This window comes from Dermacentor albipictus, chromosome 1 (genome assembly GCF_038994185.2).
Source record: "Dermacentor albipictus isolate Rhodes 1998 colony chromosome 1, USDA_Dalb.pri_finalv2, whole genome shotgun sequence".
Lineage (NCBI taxonomy): Eukaryota > Metazoa > Arthropoda > Arachnida > Ixodida > Ixodidae > Dermacentor > Dermacentor albipictus.
This window is the reverse complement of record NC_091821.1, coordinates 419,483,309-419,499,635: the sequence shown is the minus strand read 5'-3', so window position 1 is coordinate 419,499,635 and position 16,327 is coordinate 419,483,309. Positions and strand designations below refer to the sequence as shown.

General features: G+C 48.2%; 1 protein-coding gene across 3 annotated transcripts in view; it reads right to left on the bottom strand.

Moving 5' to 3' along the window:
* The window catches only part of IA-2 (tyrosine phosphatase IA-2), a 663,183-nt gene that overhangs the window by 443,287 nt on the left and 203,569 nt on the right, over positions 1-16,327 (bottom strand). For all 3 annotated transcript variants that reach the window (XM_070532244.1, XM_065429889.1, XM_070532245.1), the window contains exons 8-9: positions 14,993-15,177; positions 8,483-8,597 (exon numbers count right to left, since the gene is read on the bottom strand). In XM_070532244.1, coding sequence (XP_070388345.1) covers positions 8,483-8,597; positions 14,993-15,177 — 300 coding nt within the window. The remainder of the gene's footprint in view (positions 1-8,482; positions 8,598-14,992; positions 15,178-16,327) is intronic.

The window sequence follows — 16,327 nt, the reverse complement described above, 5'->3', positions numbered from 1 at the left end:
GAAAGCCACTATACATTAGGGGTTACTAAATATAGTTGCCGCGAGAGTGCCATGGTCGTCACCACACACCGGTTCTTGTTGTTATAGTTCCATTGGACAAGATGTGGAGGGCGAATGAGATTCCCGTCATCCACCAACACCAGGCCTCCTATAGGTCTTGACCGTCGGTGCCTCTTCACATGCTTGGGTGAACGTCGGCGACGCGGTTGCCTGGAATCATTTGGCGAGTTGTTCTCCAGTCTCGACACAGAGGTTGCCGAGGCACGACGCTTCAGCAAACCGTTGTTGTAGGGAGTGCCAACCTGTATAGGTGCAGGGCACTGGTTGGGAAGCTGAGCAGCGATGGTTCCTGCAACTGGAATGACGTCTTTGGCGTGCTCGCTGCTAATTGTTTCGACGGTTACTAGCATCTCTCTCTCCTTTGCTGCCTCTGTCACAGACTCCGACTCTGCTGTTGTGGTCTCCTCTGTCGATGCTGTCGCGCTAACTTCTGCGCCGACTTGTGGCGGTTCTTGGTTGGCGTCAGCTGGCAGAACCCCCGTTGCCAGCCAGACCTCTGAAACTCCTGGCGCGTGTGCAACGTGCTCGTCGTGTTTGTTTCCTTTTGACGGTTCGCGCTGTGACGCGCCGTGTTATAACTGCTCCATATCCGAGACTTTCCTTGGAATTTCCCTATAGCACGCTACGTAGAAATTTAGCGCCATTGTAACGGCTCCATGGTCGCCCAAGCTAATCGTGCTTTAGGATTTATTCGCCGGAATACAAGTGCCATTGTCATTTTAACATACACCACATAATATGTAGCCATAAGTACACACAGTTGCTTGACACGTAGTCACAGATGACGTACATTGGCACTGAAGGAAGGTGGTTTGTGGACACTACGTCACGTTGCACGATGGGGCACAGTGAAAAATTTCTCTCGTTCCCAAAGAAGAAAGAAGGGTATTAAGAACATTTTACGCGGTATTACAACACGATGCTGTGCACGGAATTCCACTGCCTTGCCGCTGTGAAACACTTTTAACACTGGCAGCGTGCACGCTTCCATGTATGCGCGCCTCGTGTCCGCTCGCAACCTCCGGAGGCAGCTTTCCCTCCCGTGTCTTTTCTCCAGTCCTCTCGGAGGCTTCTCTTCTTGGAGAGCAATATAACGAAAGACACGAGATAAAATGAAAAAGAATTAAACCGGTACCCAGGAGACCCGGTAGAAAAAATGCGCGGCGTATCGAGTGAAACTTCTCGAAATTATATTCTCAAATATCGCCCGACGTGCGCAGGTCGCCGGAGCGCAATTTCCTGTCGCACAGCGCAACCCACTTTTGGCCGTTGAGCGCCGAGGACGGGGGAGGGGAGGGAGACCGGCCGACCCACTAGGAACCGGAGCTCACATACATATGCGCATACGATGGCGACGGAGCAGAAGAGTCTCGAAAAAGGTACACAATATCGACAAGTGAACGATGACACTTTAAAGTACAAATATACTATAACTTGTGGCGAGCCATGGGGTTTGCTCTTTCTTCCACTAGGGGAGACGCATGCGCACACGCACGCACGCACAAACACACGTCCACGCAAACATAAATGGTTAATCTACTTCAATACCACCAGCCAGAACTCGAGCGAGCAAAGTGATGGAGCAAGACGAAATACAGACAAGAGCGAAGGCTGCCCCTCCCATTCGTGGAAAGAGGCGCGCGCGAAATATGCGTGTATAAGGTTCCGCTTAATCTCACTCTGTCCACACACGTGTGGCGAGAGGCGGAAAGCTGCATGCTGTTGCTGCATCCTGTTTTTAATTCCGTTCATTTTCCGAGATTTTATTTGTCACTTCCCAAACTTTCAACCGACCCCAAGCACCCGCCCCTCCTTCTTTTTCTCCCAATTTTTCCGTGATCATATTCCCATCCATAAGGCGGATGAGTGGCTCAATATTCGCCGAAAGCACCTTTCCGAACGGCCGCCATCTTGAATATAAGGCCGAGCAAGCTACGGAACTGGGAGAAAGAGAGAAAGATGGAGAAAGGAAAAAAGGTAACCTGAGGCTGTGCTGAAAACCTGGAAAGGAGGATGCGGAGGAGCGGCACTACTCACTTTTATTTTTCGGGACCTTGGCCAGCAAACACTCGCAAAATTAAGGCAGCCCCTCCCAATTAGTATTTCCATTAGCTACGACCACAGGTCAGCTTACCGCGCCGGCGTCCTTGACAGCGACGGACGATATCGCAAATTCGTTTACGAGAACTCGTCATAGCTGTTGGTGCACTAACCCTGCCTCAAGTCGACGGAGTCTCCGTTCCGGAGGGGACGGTGGTTGTGACACGAAGTTCAAAGATAAAGTGCGCCCCCCCTCTCTCTCTCTCTCTCTCTCTCTCTCTCTCTCTTTCTCTCTCGCTCGCTCGCTCGCTCTCATGCTTTTCTTTTTTTTTAAGCACTCCTACAAGAGCTCGTCCCTCTACCCTCTCTGCCTCTCCTGTTAACTACGTCGAGAGTACCGAGGTCGAGTTTTGCGGGTTACTCTGCGAAACTTTGCTGTAACAGGAAGCTCAGCGCGTACGTGTACTTGCGACGACGTGCCGAACCGCACATACAGTTCGGGACGCCGTGTTCTGGCTTGTGTATATTCGCACAGCGCGCTTTTTCTCCACGGCTTGACGAGAGCGGGAAATGAATGCAAAACGAACTGCTCCGTTCGCCTAGCACCACTTTGACACGTCCTCCACAAGGACACGGCACGCCTTTAATATATGCGAGCAGGGGCTATAGTAACACGCGACCATAGTTTTATCACCCTTACAGCACATTAGGGTGGAAATGAAAACAAGAAAAGGCAAATAAATAACGAGGCAGTGCAGGGGAATAAAAAGAAAATCGTAATACCGGGAAAGTGTTGCGCCACTTTTGAAATTCAGCAAAGCAGACTGTGATCAACGATGCAAAGAAAATTAACTAAACGTTACGTAACGTCTGCCATATGTTCCACAAGCATGAACCCGCGACTAAAACACACTTTCACGAGAAAAATACCCTCTCGTCTTTCACAGAAAATTATTTGGTTGAATGGGTTTAACAATCATTGGACTTTAACGTTCATTCATTAGCTCCTTTGTACGTGTGACGCACAGAGCTGCGTTGCTTATATATATATATATATATATATATATAGATAGATAGATAGATAGATAGATAGATAGATAGATAGATAGATAGATAGATAGATAGATAGATAGATAGATAGATAGATAGATAGATAGATAGATAGATAGATAGATAGATAGATAGATAGATAGATAGATAGATAGATAGATAGATAGATAGATAGATAGATAGATAGATAGATAGATAGATAGATAGATAGATAGATAGATAGATAGATAGATAGATAGATAGATAGATAGATCAAGGAAAAGTGCCCTAGGTCCGGCGCATAGGTAGTTGAAGAAACGAAGAAACACGCACACGAAAATTGCATATTTAATGGTGTAACATTTCGGCCGTGCCACGGGTGTAACGTTAATCATCATCATCAGCCTGATTACCCCACTGCAGGGCAAAGGCCTCTCCCATACTTCTCCAATAACCCCGGTGATGTACTAATTGTAGCCATGTCGTCCCTGCAAACTTCGTTACCTCATCCGCCCACTTAACTTTCTGCCGCCCACTGCTACGCTTCCCTTCCCTTGGAATCCAGTCCGTAACCCTTAATGACCATCGGTTATCTTCCCTCCTCATTACATGTCCTGCCCATGCCCATTTCTTTTTCTTGATTTCAACAAAGATGTCATTAACTCGCGTTTGTTCCCTCACCCAATCTGATGTTTTCTTATCCCTAAACGTTAAACCCACCATTCTTCTTTCCATAGCTCCTTGCGTCGTCCTCAATTTAAGTAGAACTATTTTCGTAAGCCTCCAGGTTTCTGCCCCGTAGGTGAGTACTGGTAAGACACAGCTATTATACACTTTTATCTTGAGCGATAATGGCAACCTGCTGTTCGTGATCTGAGAATGCCTGCCAAACGTACCCGAGCCCAGTCTTATTCTTCTGATTATTTCCGTCTCATGATCTAGATCCGCCGTCACTACCTGCCCTAAGTATATGTATTCCCTTGCCACTTCCAGTGTCTCGCTACCTATTGTAAATTGCTGTTCTCTTCCGAGACTGTTAAACATTACTTTAGTTTTCTGCAGATTAATTTTTAGACCCACTCTTCTGCTTTGCCTCTCTAGGTCAGTGAGCATGCATTGCAATTGGTCCCCTCAGTTACTAAGCAAGGCAATATCATCAGCTAATCGCAAGTTACTAAGGTATTCTTTAATAACTCTTATCCCCAATTCTTCCCAATCCAGGTCTCTGAATACCTCCTGTAAACACGCTGTGAATAGCATTGGAGACGCCTTTCTTTATTGGGATTTTGTTGCTTTCTTTATGGAGGACCACGGTAGCTGTGGAGCCGCTATACATATTTTTCAGTATTTTTACATACGGCTCGTCTACACCCTGATTCCGTAATGCCTCCATGACTGCTAAGGTTTCGACAGAATCAAACGCTTTCTCGTAATCAATGAAAGCTCTACATAAGTATTGGTTACACTCCAATATATAACCAACCCTTATGAATATAGCCGTAACGCTAAACGATCAAAAATGCAATTTTCGTAACACACACAGATATATATATATATATATGTGTGTGTGTGTGTGTGTGTGTGTGTGTGTGTGTGTGTGTGTGTGTGCGTGTGAGAGAAGTCCTTCTACGCTCGTTTATTCATTGCGTGGGTCTCGAATCTGGCAGCTTTATGAACCACGTGCCTGTTCTCGTAAGATCCCGTGTTACGTGACGTCATCGGGGGAAAAAAAAGAATGTTCCACATCCGCCTACCATGGCGCTCAATGGCGCTGGCTAACTCTCCTAGGGCTAGACCTAGTAAACACAAATACCCAAGTTAATGGAGGAATTGATGGCCATCGCGGTTGCACAATTGGCCGTGAAACACACGCGTAATGCGGAAGTTGTGGGTTCGACTCTACAGTCTGTTCTTCTGCTTTCATTTCCCTTTTCGTGTAATTTTAACTAAAGTTAATTTCCCCGATGGCTTCCCTGTCAACAGGCAATATATATATATATATATATATATATATATATATATATATATATATATATATATATATATATATATATATATATATATATATATAAGCAACGTAGCTCTGTGCGAGAACATAAGCTGCATCTCGCGTGCCGTCACACGTACAAAGGAGCTAATGAATGAACGTTAAAGTCCAATAATTGTTAAACCCATTCAACCAAATAATTTTCTGTGAAAGGCGAGAGGGTATTTTTCTCGTATATATATATATATATATATATATATATATATATATATATATATATATATATATATATATATATATATATATATGTGGGTGTGTGTGGGTGTGTGTGTGTGTTTCTGTGTGCGTGTGTGTTAGAATGCGTATGTTTGTCTTCGTGACCAAGCAAGCACTTGTCTTCGCAACGTCCCGAGTCAAATCCTTTTTCCACCCCTCTAGGGGGCTCTAGAAAAGGTTTCGCGGTCCGGTTTTCTCCGAGTAACAGTACCAACGCAGCCACCTCACTGAACATACAGAGCCGCCACGTCATCCCTCAGATGCCGCTCAACCAGAGTGTTACCCAGAGTGCTTCGCGCCACCGAAACGTGGCGCAGGTTCTCGCACTCGCGATGCAAGATGAGCTGTCGGACGCCACTTCGCCGAGAGGCGAGTCTGTTTCGGGCCCTCTCCCCGGCCCCGTCGAGTATCAGTTGGTCCCCCCGGCGCCGCCAAAAAAGGAAGAGAGAGGAAGTCCGAGACGGCGCCGCAGAGTATTGCCCCTCGAGGAACAAAGTTTGCCTTAAAAAACGTCGTGCGCTGTGCAAACTGGCTCGCCGCGCCGGGAGAATGCCACTCCTCGCGAGGTTGGCGACGCGAGAGAGACGAAAGACGCTGGCCGGGACTCCGTGTTGACATCCAAAGTCTTAGGCAAATAGAGGTGTGCGCGCGCCGTGCTGCGTTCGAGCGGCGCCCCATTGTGCGGGACTCGCGCCTAATAAGGGTGCTCCCTCTGTCCAGCGGACATTTAAAATAGGCCCCTCCGGCCGCTTGGCCTGCGCCATAGAATTCTTCTTGGGAGTATTTTATTTTCTGCCTCTTTCTCTCTCTCTCTCTCTTTGTCTCTCACTTATTTTTTGTTGTCTCAGATCGTAATTAGCCACACGTCGCGCTGTGGTAACATTCGTTGAAGTTCTTGCCTTTCTCACTCGCATTCTGACGTCCTTCGCTCCACCGCACGAGTCCAGCATACGCTTTTTGAAACGGACTGAGCGACGTCTAAATTGGCCGGCCGTCTTCGGCAGCGACTGGATTGAAAGGTAAAAAAAAAAGAAAGGAAAACTTAAATGACGTCCACCAACACCAGCCAGCGCATGCCCGCACGGGATTGGCCACGAGTGAAGAGCGTCGAAACGTAGGCGTCGTTTAATTAGCGCCTAATATCTTGCGTCGGCTTATGTCTGAGTTGCAATGTACGCAGTGTCCAGACGTCGGATGATGCGAAATCGAAATTGCGTGGGTGCTATAACCGAAGATGTGAGTACTAATCAGTGCGAGGCGGATCAGCAACGTGACCAGTGCAGTGAACCCGATGTTTCGAACAAAGCGGTGCCTGGACAGAGAAATAATTGGCGGGAGAAGATGGTGAGTTGGTGATATTACCTCGTTCATATGATTCTTGTTCCAGGAACAACGAAACTAATAAAAACAACCGCAGTTTCGCCTGAAATGAGAAGCACCGATTCTGATAGAAAATTACCGGATAGCTGTACGAAGTAAGGATAGCAGTTTTAGTGGCAGTATAAACATGTAAACATTCGCTTAGTACCTAAATTAATAGTGATAGAATATGTAAGCGTGGCTGAACGAGGACGTAGGAAGAAACATACACACAGAGACAGCGCTGACTTTTTGTGTCTGCTTCTTTCTGCGTCTTTGTTCAGTCGCGCTTACACATACTATCATGAAATCAAATCAACTAGCCCGCCAACTTGTTTGAACTAAATTAACAAGCACGATGTCTCGCGCGCACAGGTAAGCATGAACACACATCGCTCGATGACAGCGGAAACTGTCTGTGAAAACACTGGAGTTAGGAATCGCGACAGCAGCCGCGACCCAATTGACCTCCGTGCATATGTCGCTTCAACCCGCACGGAACGTCGAAAGCACAACGCACACGAAGCTACCGGCACTACGCGCACTCTGCTAACACCGCAGATCGCTTTGAAGATTAGGCCTGCGCGGGCGCGCACTTTGGCCACGTCGCAGACCACTTTCAAGACACACGAGCGCCGGCGACTCGTCCTATACGGCGCCTGCCAAAGGCGTCTACTACGACGTCCACGATTCGCGTGGCTAATGCCGTAGTAGACGCCCTGGTTGTCTCCACTCTGTACGGAGCGGAGGGCGAGGAGGACATCGAGGCACCGTATAGCAGCCGCTGGAAAAAAACGCCTCTCCTTCCTCGGCTCACCTTCCTGCCTCGCGCGCCACAGGAGAGGGCACGCATCCGCGCCGCATTCCTCACTTGCGCACGCGAGATTGAACCGCGTTCACGGGCTCAGCCTCACACGCTTTCACTCATATGGAACCTCATGGTGACGGCGACGGTGACGTCGACGGTGACGTCGACGGCAGAAATGCGCCTGGAGTGTCTATATAATTGCTATCGCAATAATAAATTAAAATATAAATAAATAACCTCGCAGTTTCACCGTAAAGGTGAACCATTTATTGCGAGGGCAAAGTTTTAGACCGTTATATGAAGTAAATATAGTAGTTCTATCGGCAGTATAAACTTGTAAACATTGGTTTACTAACTCAACTAATAAGCATGCTGCCACGCGCGCACAGAAAAACATGAAACGTCTAACTCGATTACGCAGACACTCGCTCTCGATATGCTGGAGTGATGATGAGCGACAGCAGCAGCGAGCGAATTGCCCTTCGTGCTGCACCTCCCTTCAACACGAACTAGGCGCTGAGAACACAGCGCACACGAAGCTATCAGCCCTCGGCGCACCCAGGCACGGTACGCACAGCAGATGGCTCTACATGTAGGGTCCGCGCGGCGGCGCACAGCCGCGCCATACGCAACCGCCGCCAAAGTAGAACGCCACCTCCTCCCACTGCCTCACGCGCGATAGAAAACGGCCCGCTTCCTCCCTGCGCTCCTCCCTTACGCGCGCGAGATAGAGCCACCATCTTCACGGCTCAACCTCGCGCTTTCACTCGCACCCAATGCACACGGCGCGTGGCCGCGACGTTATCGCACTTGGCCTTTATACGGAACACCACTGCGATGGCGATGCCGACAGCGGAAATGCGCAGGGGCGTCCTACAATTGATATCGCGATAAAATGAATAAAAGATGGTGCGGCCACTCACCGACTTCCTTGAGGTGGTCCAGCACGGCGTCCTCCTGTCCGACGTCATCTTGAGTCCCGAAGCGCATCTTGTTGCGTTGCTGCTGCGCCACCATTATCCGGCGGACGTTTTCCACCTGCGAGGCAAGCGCGCGTGTCAGCGAACGTACTCAAACTGACGTCAATTAATGTTTACAGCGAGGCTAAGTCAAGAGACACACCATCGTCGATCGTCGTACTAGATACTCTCAACTCTCTGGAAGCTTGCTGCGATTCCCGTTGAAACTGCAACACGAATATTTGGTGCGTCGATTACTGTTGATGCCCTCGATAACGGCACTTTGCGTAACATAAGCATTGCACTTCAACCTTTTAGTGCTGCCTGTACTGGCTGCACTGCGTTGGTTGAGGAGTATAATTAAACTGGTAAAGAAAAAAGGTTGCAATTTCGCCCGAAAGGCGAAGCACCGTGAATAGCTGTGCGAAGTAACGACCGTAGTTTTAGCGGCCATACAAATCTGTAAACAATCTCTTACCAAGTAAATTAACAGTAATAGAATGTGTAAGCGTGACTGAACGAAGACGCAGGAAGAAACAAACACACAGAGACAGCGCTGTCTCTGTGTGGCTGCTGCTTTCTACGTCCTTGTTCAGTCGCGCCTACACATTAATATCTTGGATTCAAACCACATAGCCTGCCAACGTGTTTTAACTGAATTAATCAGCACGGTATCACGCGCGCACAGGTCAACATGAACACATCTCGCTCGATGAACGCGGAAACTCGCTGTCAAAATCCTGGAGTGAGGACCGCTGCTTGACAACACTCTCCATAACTGGTCGTGGGAGGCGCGACTCGCGGAAGTGGAATGGGGAAGCCAACTGGCGACTCTTGACCAGGCCCGGCGAGCCGCTGTAACCAGTGGAGCCCTGGAAGAAGGGCTCCACCCACCATAACGAAACAACCTATACTGCAATAAACCTTTGCTCTCTTTCTGGAATAAGGAATCGAGGCAGAGCAAGCGAATCGACCTTCATGCGTCTCTCGCTTTAACGCGAACGAAACGTCGAAAGCACAGTACATACGAAGCTGCCGGCACTACTCGCACTCTCTAAGACATTGCAGATCACTTTGAAGTTGAGGAGCGCGCGGGCATGCGATTTGGCCACGTCGCAAATCACTTTCAAGAGACGAGCGCCGGCAACGCGTCCCTACGGCATCCGCGATTCACGTGGCCAATTGCGTCGTAGACGCCGCGGTTGTCTCCATTCTGTATGAAACGGCGGGCGAGGAGAACATTGAGGCACCCTAGCAACCACCGGAGAACAACGCCCCATCCTCCCTCACCTATCCCCTCTGCCTCTCATGCCACAGGAGAGGGCACGCGTCCAAGCCGCGTTCCTCGCTCGCGCACGCGATTGAACCGCGTTCACCGGCTCACCCTCACAAGCTTTCACTCATACGGAACCTCACAGCAACGCCGACAGTAGAAATGCCCCTGGAGTGTCTTTATAATTGCTACAACAATAAAGTGATATAAAGTGAGAGTCCGTGAATAATAATCCCCATTGACATCTAATGGCAACGCGCTCCATCGTCCTAATCTGCTATGTTCTTCCGTGGTTTTCAGTAGGTATCGTTGACTGTTGCGCCTGTTTGTGCATCATGTTGTGTCGTTGAGTGGAATAAGGGCGGAAGGAAACGATGTAGACAGGAGGGATACTCAGCACATCACGAGATTTTATTTTCAGTGAAGTATGACTGACGTAATGCGAGTTTTAACTGTGTCTTCAAGTAGGCAAAAATACGATTTTTTTATGAGTAAGCAGGGCACGTTATCAAACTATATTATCATGTAGTTTTTATAATGCCGTCTGGTATGTGCCATCCCACTTTAAGAGCAACTTTTCCACTGGCTGTCACAAAATGTCCACAAAGGTGACTTGGTCACTTTGATGCGAAGCATTCTTCTCCTAGTTCCGTCACTTCTTTCGCGGGCGGGCGGGTTACCTCCCTGTTTTAGTGGGCCGATCCGAGTGATGCGCAATCTCAAATTGTGGGCCACAGGGGTGACTGGGCATGTGCCATGGGATATGTGCATTGAATATGTTGAATGGAAGCACTGGGTATGTGCTACGGGGTTTTAGAATGTTTTAGAGCGCAGCTCTTTGACGTCCGTTCCTGGGTTTCGCGTCGTCGTCGGCGTTGTCGTCGGCCTCGTAACCAGCTCCGCCCCCCTTTCAACCCCCCAGCGCTAGCAGCGACCGACTGATACCGCTGGATGCCGCTGACGCCGCTAGAGAGTCAAGATAACGTGACTGCATAGAACACCGTCGCCGCCATGCAGAAAGAGGAGGAAAGGGTCCCCCCCCCCCCTGTTCTTGTGTGGCGGATAGGGTGCTCTTCAGTTGCCGACGCGCCGGTTATTTCACGTAGGCCCCGGCACGTCGACGAATACGTGACCACCTTCCCACGGCTAGACCTGGTTCTTAGCGCTGCGGAAGCGAGGGTATCATATTGTTTGTGTCGGCATCGGCGGCGTTGTCCCTGAAACCAACTCCGCAGCTGGGGTTGACTCACTATCGGCGTCAGCGGCATCAGTCAGTCGCTGCTATCTCTTCCCTCCTCCCTTTATCGTGTTGTCCGCTTGCTGCGCGCGCTTCTGCCCCCATCGTTTGCCGCTGGGTGTACACGCCGCCCCCCTCCCCCCTCTTCCTGCGAGTCTCCGGTTGTCAAAGCGCCGGCTCGAACTTAATTCCTTTCTTCGCTCCTCCTCCAATGCAACCCCTGTGCGGTGGCAATCAGAGAGCCAGATCGGTGGCGGCGGATCTGTATATGTGCACCGCCCGAGCCGAAATTGCCGCTGCCGTTCGCCCTGTGCGGTGGCAATCAGAGAGCAAGATCGGTGGCGGCGGATCTGTATATGTGCACCGCCCGAGCCGAAATTGCCGCTGCCGTTCGCCACTGCGAAATTATCTGCCAGTTCTTTCTGAGCCATGAGCGAGACGACCGATGGAAGTCCTCCGTCTGCTGCTGCTAAACGAGCTGCCAGAGCAGAGGCCCAGCGCCGTCGCCGTCAGAATCCAGAGGTGCGTGCCGCCGAAGCAGAAGCTTACCGTCGCCGCCGTCGAGATGATCCAGGAGTACGCGTCGCCGAAGCAGAGGCTAAGCGCCGCCGCCGAGAAGACCCTGCCGTTCGCGCCGCCGAAGCGGAGGCTCATCGCCGCCGTCGAGAGCAACCAGCAGTAAGCGAGGCTGAAGCAGAAGCTCATCGCCGCCGCCGAGAAGACCCTGCAGTTCGCGCCGCCGAAGCGGAGGCTCATCGCCGCCGTCGAGAGCAACCAGCAGTAAGCGAGGCTGAAGCAGAAGCTCATCGCCGCCGCCGAGAAGACCCTGCCGTTCGCACCGCCGAAGCGGAGGCTCATCGCCGCCGTCGAGAGCAACCAGCAGTAAGCGAGGCTGAAGCAGAAGCGATCTGTGAAATTCTGTGATAGCGCATACATGTGTTGCTCGATTTCTTTGCCTCAATCTATCGAAAAGGTGAAACAGCTTATTTGCTGCGCTCAAATTTCGCATTAGGAAGTAACGTAATCGTCGGTAATTTTTTAATCTTACCTATTGCCAGTAGAAAAATTCTGTTTTACTTATTATAAATATAAACACTACAGGATATAATCTCTACATAAACGTTCGCTACACAACAATTAGATTATTCATACAACCGTTCTGTACAAATCATCAACGCTTCGCATTACGTAGAGGTCAACTACAGTTGAGTATAGCAATTTTTTTTTCCTATTTATCGCTGTCAAACGTGACATAAGCTGAGTTCACTCACAACTATTAGAGATACAAATATTCGGCACTTCTGCTAAGCATTGCTTCTCAAGCTGTCACGATTATATCTGTTGGCTACGGACACGTTTAGACATGACGATACTAGAGAACAATGTCACTTCGGCGTACACCAAGCTTAACACTTTTCAATAGCCTAAAATAGGCGGGCATAACTACACCTGTACGTTGATTTGGTGTAGCTCACGCGTAAACCGAACCTTAGGAACACGTGATATCTCTGACCCAAACTCAACATTACAACATTTGCGGGTCTTTCCACTGAGTAATGAATTTCCAAAGCTGCAACGTCCGACTTCTCTAATGGCAGGATAAATTTGTTAACACCACCAGGCTAGTTAGTCCGTTGCAGCCAGCTACGATAATCCCGAACAGCTAATTCCCAAAGACCGGATTAAATGCATAGAGCTGCTCCAATTTACTTCTTTGCCCGTCCGCAGTCATCAGATGATCAAAATAAAGCTCTTGTGTCGGCTAATAGAAAATGAATTTCTAACAAACTGCAGAAATAAAACATATATTCGACGAAGAAAAAGAAAGAAAGCAGCGAACAAGCGTGGCTCTGTAACATCCACTCGGAGCGATGCTGTCAGCGCGCCTCCCATAACGACGCTAAACGCACTTAGAGTTCCGAACGATTCAACGGAGCGGTGCCTTTTTTCTTTATCGTTTTCATGTGCTCGCACAGCTAGAGTCTACATAAGCACACACATTACGCGGATTCCAAGTCGGTTCAGCGAATTCACTAATCGGATCATTGAAAAGCACTGAAGGGAAGTAGTAAGCAAGATATACTTCCATCTTCCTCCTGTTAAAGCGATTCCGGATTGTCCTTTACGCACCCGTCTTTTCAGGGATCACTTCAGTCTCTTCTTGTATTCACTGTAAAACGCACTTTAATTGATAGCTATGAAGAATGATGGCACTCTCTTTTTCTTTAGTGGGGGAAACCATTGCTGCCCTGAAGAAATCATATTCAATCCCTGAATGGGCATTACACTCTCAATGCTCACACTGTCAAACTTCACAAAGGTTAAAAGCACACGCGTGCGAAAGAAAGAACCCCTTGTCAAGAGCACCACCTACGAAAGACAGCACGTAAGAGAACGAATATGTTTTGTTCATATATGTAACAAACTTCACCTCTTTCTCAGTAGTAGGTCACTCTGGAGCCTTTCGTTTTTGATATCTCTAAAACCCTTCTTCTTTTCAACGAATTACAATATTGTGTGCCTTTCATTGTTTAAGCCCTGAGGAGGGAGAAACGCTGTCCCAAAAGCATTGTGTGTCATAGATCTCAATTCTGATTGAAGGCGTTGTTCACTTTGTAATTACCTCATCTAGACAGATTATTGTCGACAATTATTTAGCTTATATTCACGCTTTCAGGTCACAAATAAACAAATATGGTAGTTGCGTACGCGAGCTGGGGAAGGAAGGAAGAAGGAAGTTAGTGAGTGAGTGAGTGTGAAAGGGAGTGAGTGTGAGGGTGAGTGAGCGATAGATTGGATGAGTAATATAGTGAGTAAGACAGCAAGAAAGGCAGTGAGGCAGTAAGTGAGCGATGGAGTGAGACACTAAAAAAGCGAGTAAGTAAGTGAGTGAGGAAGTAAAAGAGTGAGTAAGAAAAAGAGTGAATGATCAAGTGAGTGAGGGAGCAAATTAGCAAGAGAGTAAGAAAGAGAGTGAGTGATATAGTCAGCAAGAAAGGCAGCAAGTGAGTGTGTGTGAGAGTGGGTAAAATGGGAATGAATGAAAGGGTAAGCAAGACAGTGAGTAAGAAAAAGAATCAGAGAGTAAGAAAGGGAGAGAGGAAGCGAGTAAGAGAGTAAGAAAGGGAGTGAGTGAGACAGTGATTGAGCAAGAAAGGGAGGGAATGAGTGAGCGATTGAGTGAGAGAGCAAGAAAGGGAGAGAGCAAGTGAGTAGGAAAAGAAGAGAGTGAGTAAGAAAGTGAGAAGGAAACGGAGGGAGTAAGAGACTGAGTGAGTGGGCGATTGAGTAAAAAAAGGGAGTGAAAGAGCAAGTGAGTGAGTGATTAAGTGAGGGAATCAGAAAGGGAGTGAGTGAGTGTGTAAGAAAGGAAGAGACTGAACAAGTGAGCGACTAAGAGAATGAGTAGGAAAGGGAATGAGTAAGAGACTGAGTGAGTGAGCGATTGAGTAAGAACGAGAGTGACAGAGCAAATAAGCGAGTGAGTGAGTGAGTGAGTGAGTGAGTGAGTGAGTGAGTGAGTGAGTGAGTGAGTGAGTGAGTGAGTGAGTGAGTGAGTGAGTGAGTGAGCGAGCGAGCGAGCGAGTGAGTGAGTGAGTGAGTGAGTGAGTGAGTGAGTGAGTGAGTGAGTGAGTGAGTGAGTGAGTGAGTGAGTGAGTGAGTGAGTGAGTGAGTGAGTGAGTGAGTGAGTGAGTGAGTGAGTGAGAAATGCAATGAGTTTGCGAGTATGTGACCAAGTGAGTGAATGAGTGTTAGAATTAGTGAGTGAGGCAGTCAGTGACACGCTCACGTCGTGTTAAGGTAGACTACAAACTCAAAGCAACAGTACTGAGAGCCGTATTTTTGCAGAAGTCGGCGCACAAAACTTCGACTGACTTGTGAAGCTGATGAGCCAAGAGTCATTCCCTTTGCCCCTCCTACCACTCAGACCACGCGTATGTTGAGAATATGCAAATGCTCTCACGTTCTCCAGCGAGGTCTCTGATGAATCTGGTTCGTGGTAGAAGTAGGTTGGCCCCGGCTTTTTGGTGTCGTAACGCATGGGACGCCGGAACGCCGGGTCTTGGCGCACACCGATGTCGAGCAGCTCATCGCCTTCGTAAGCTCCAGCAGGATAGAGCGTCTCTTTCGGGAACTCCATCCAACCATCTAGACGGACATATTGAAAAGAATGCAAGGGGGGCAGAAAGTAATTTTTGCAAAGAAAAGCAATTTACCACACACACATTTGATAAATTATACACAAATACAAACACTTCATACTACTTTTATTTTGTCAGGCATGGCGCTATATTACGTAAACGACAGCCAGCATAAGAAATTACGTACGAGTACTGGCAAACATCTTAGAATACCAACAAAAAAATAAAACCAGCTGACAAGGGCACAGAAATGAGAAAACCCTGAACTATATAGAACGACGACAAGGTGCACAAAGACGTAGTAAATTTAGCGCTAATTAGGAGACGAAATTGCATTATATTTTACCCTATACATCAAAGCTGCAAGCGTGCTGCTTCTCTGTTTTAGATTGCTCTGCTACTGATAGCACCTCATGCTCCTATCAACAATATTTCTGCGCTTTCTTCCCTTCTTTGGCAGTACAAATGAACTCTCCATTTCTTCCTTCTCTTTGTCCACTCTATTCTCGCGTCAATCCAGCAAGCACGTAAATAGCATGTCAGTGGCTTTAACCTCAGCTTATCTGCTGACAACGTTGTTTCCTTGTGCTCCCCCATTGTTAATGATAAGAAAAGTTGTAGTTTAGTCCGTAATACGAAGCAGTAGCGTGATAGCTGACGTAATAGTATGCGACGTTGGCGCTGCAGTGTTCTGCCTGGTATCTGAGTAAATATTCGCAAAATCGAGCAAGCAATCTGCTCTTGAGAACTAGAACAAAACTTTCTTTAATGTCGACTTTAGTGTGTGTCATCTTCGTTTGTGGAAGTGACATTCACCGATTTGGTTTGGACGCCGCCTTCCTTCTTCTTCTCTTTTTTAACGTACTCTTCTCTTTTTACCGCTGGCTTCGCATAACGTAATTCAATTTGGTGCTAACTTATACATAACCTGCAGAGAGCAACACCAGCCAATCTTAGCCCGTCAGCAGCGATATCTCTCAAGGAGCAATATTAATTTCTGCTGCAGCATTGGCAGAGGCATGACGTTAAGTGTAGGAAGTCTTGCGTTTCTTCGTGGAACATTGGTTGGCGTAAACCATAGCAGGTGCGCAGCGAGCTCCCGGTTGGCGTAGTATCGAGACACGGCCTCTTTGTTACAGCGAAGGTGTTAAGGGCTA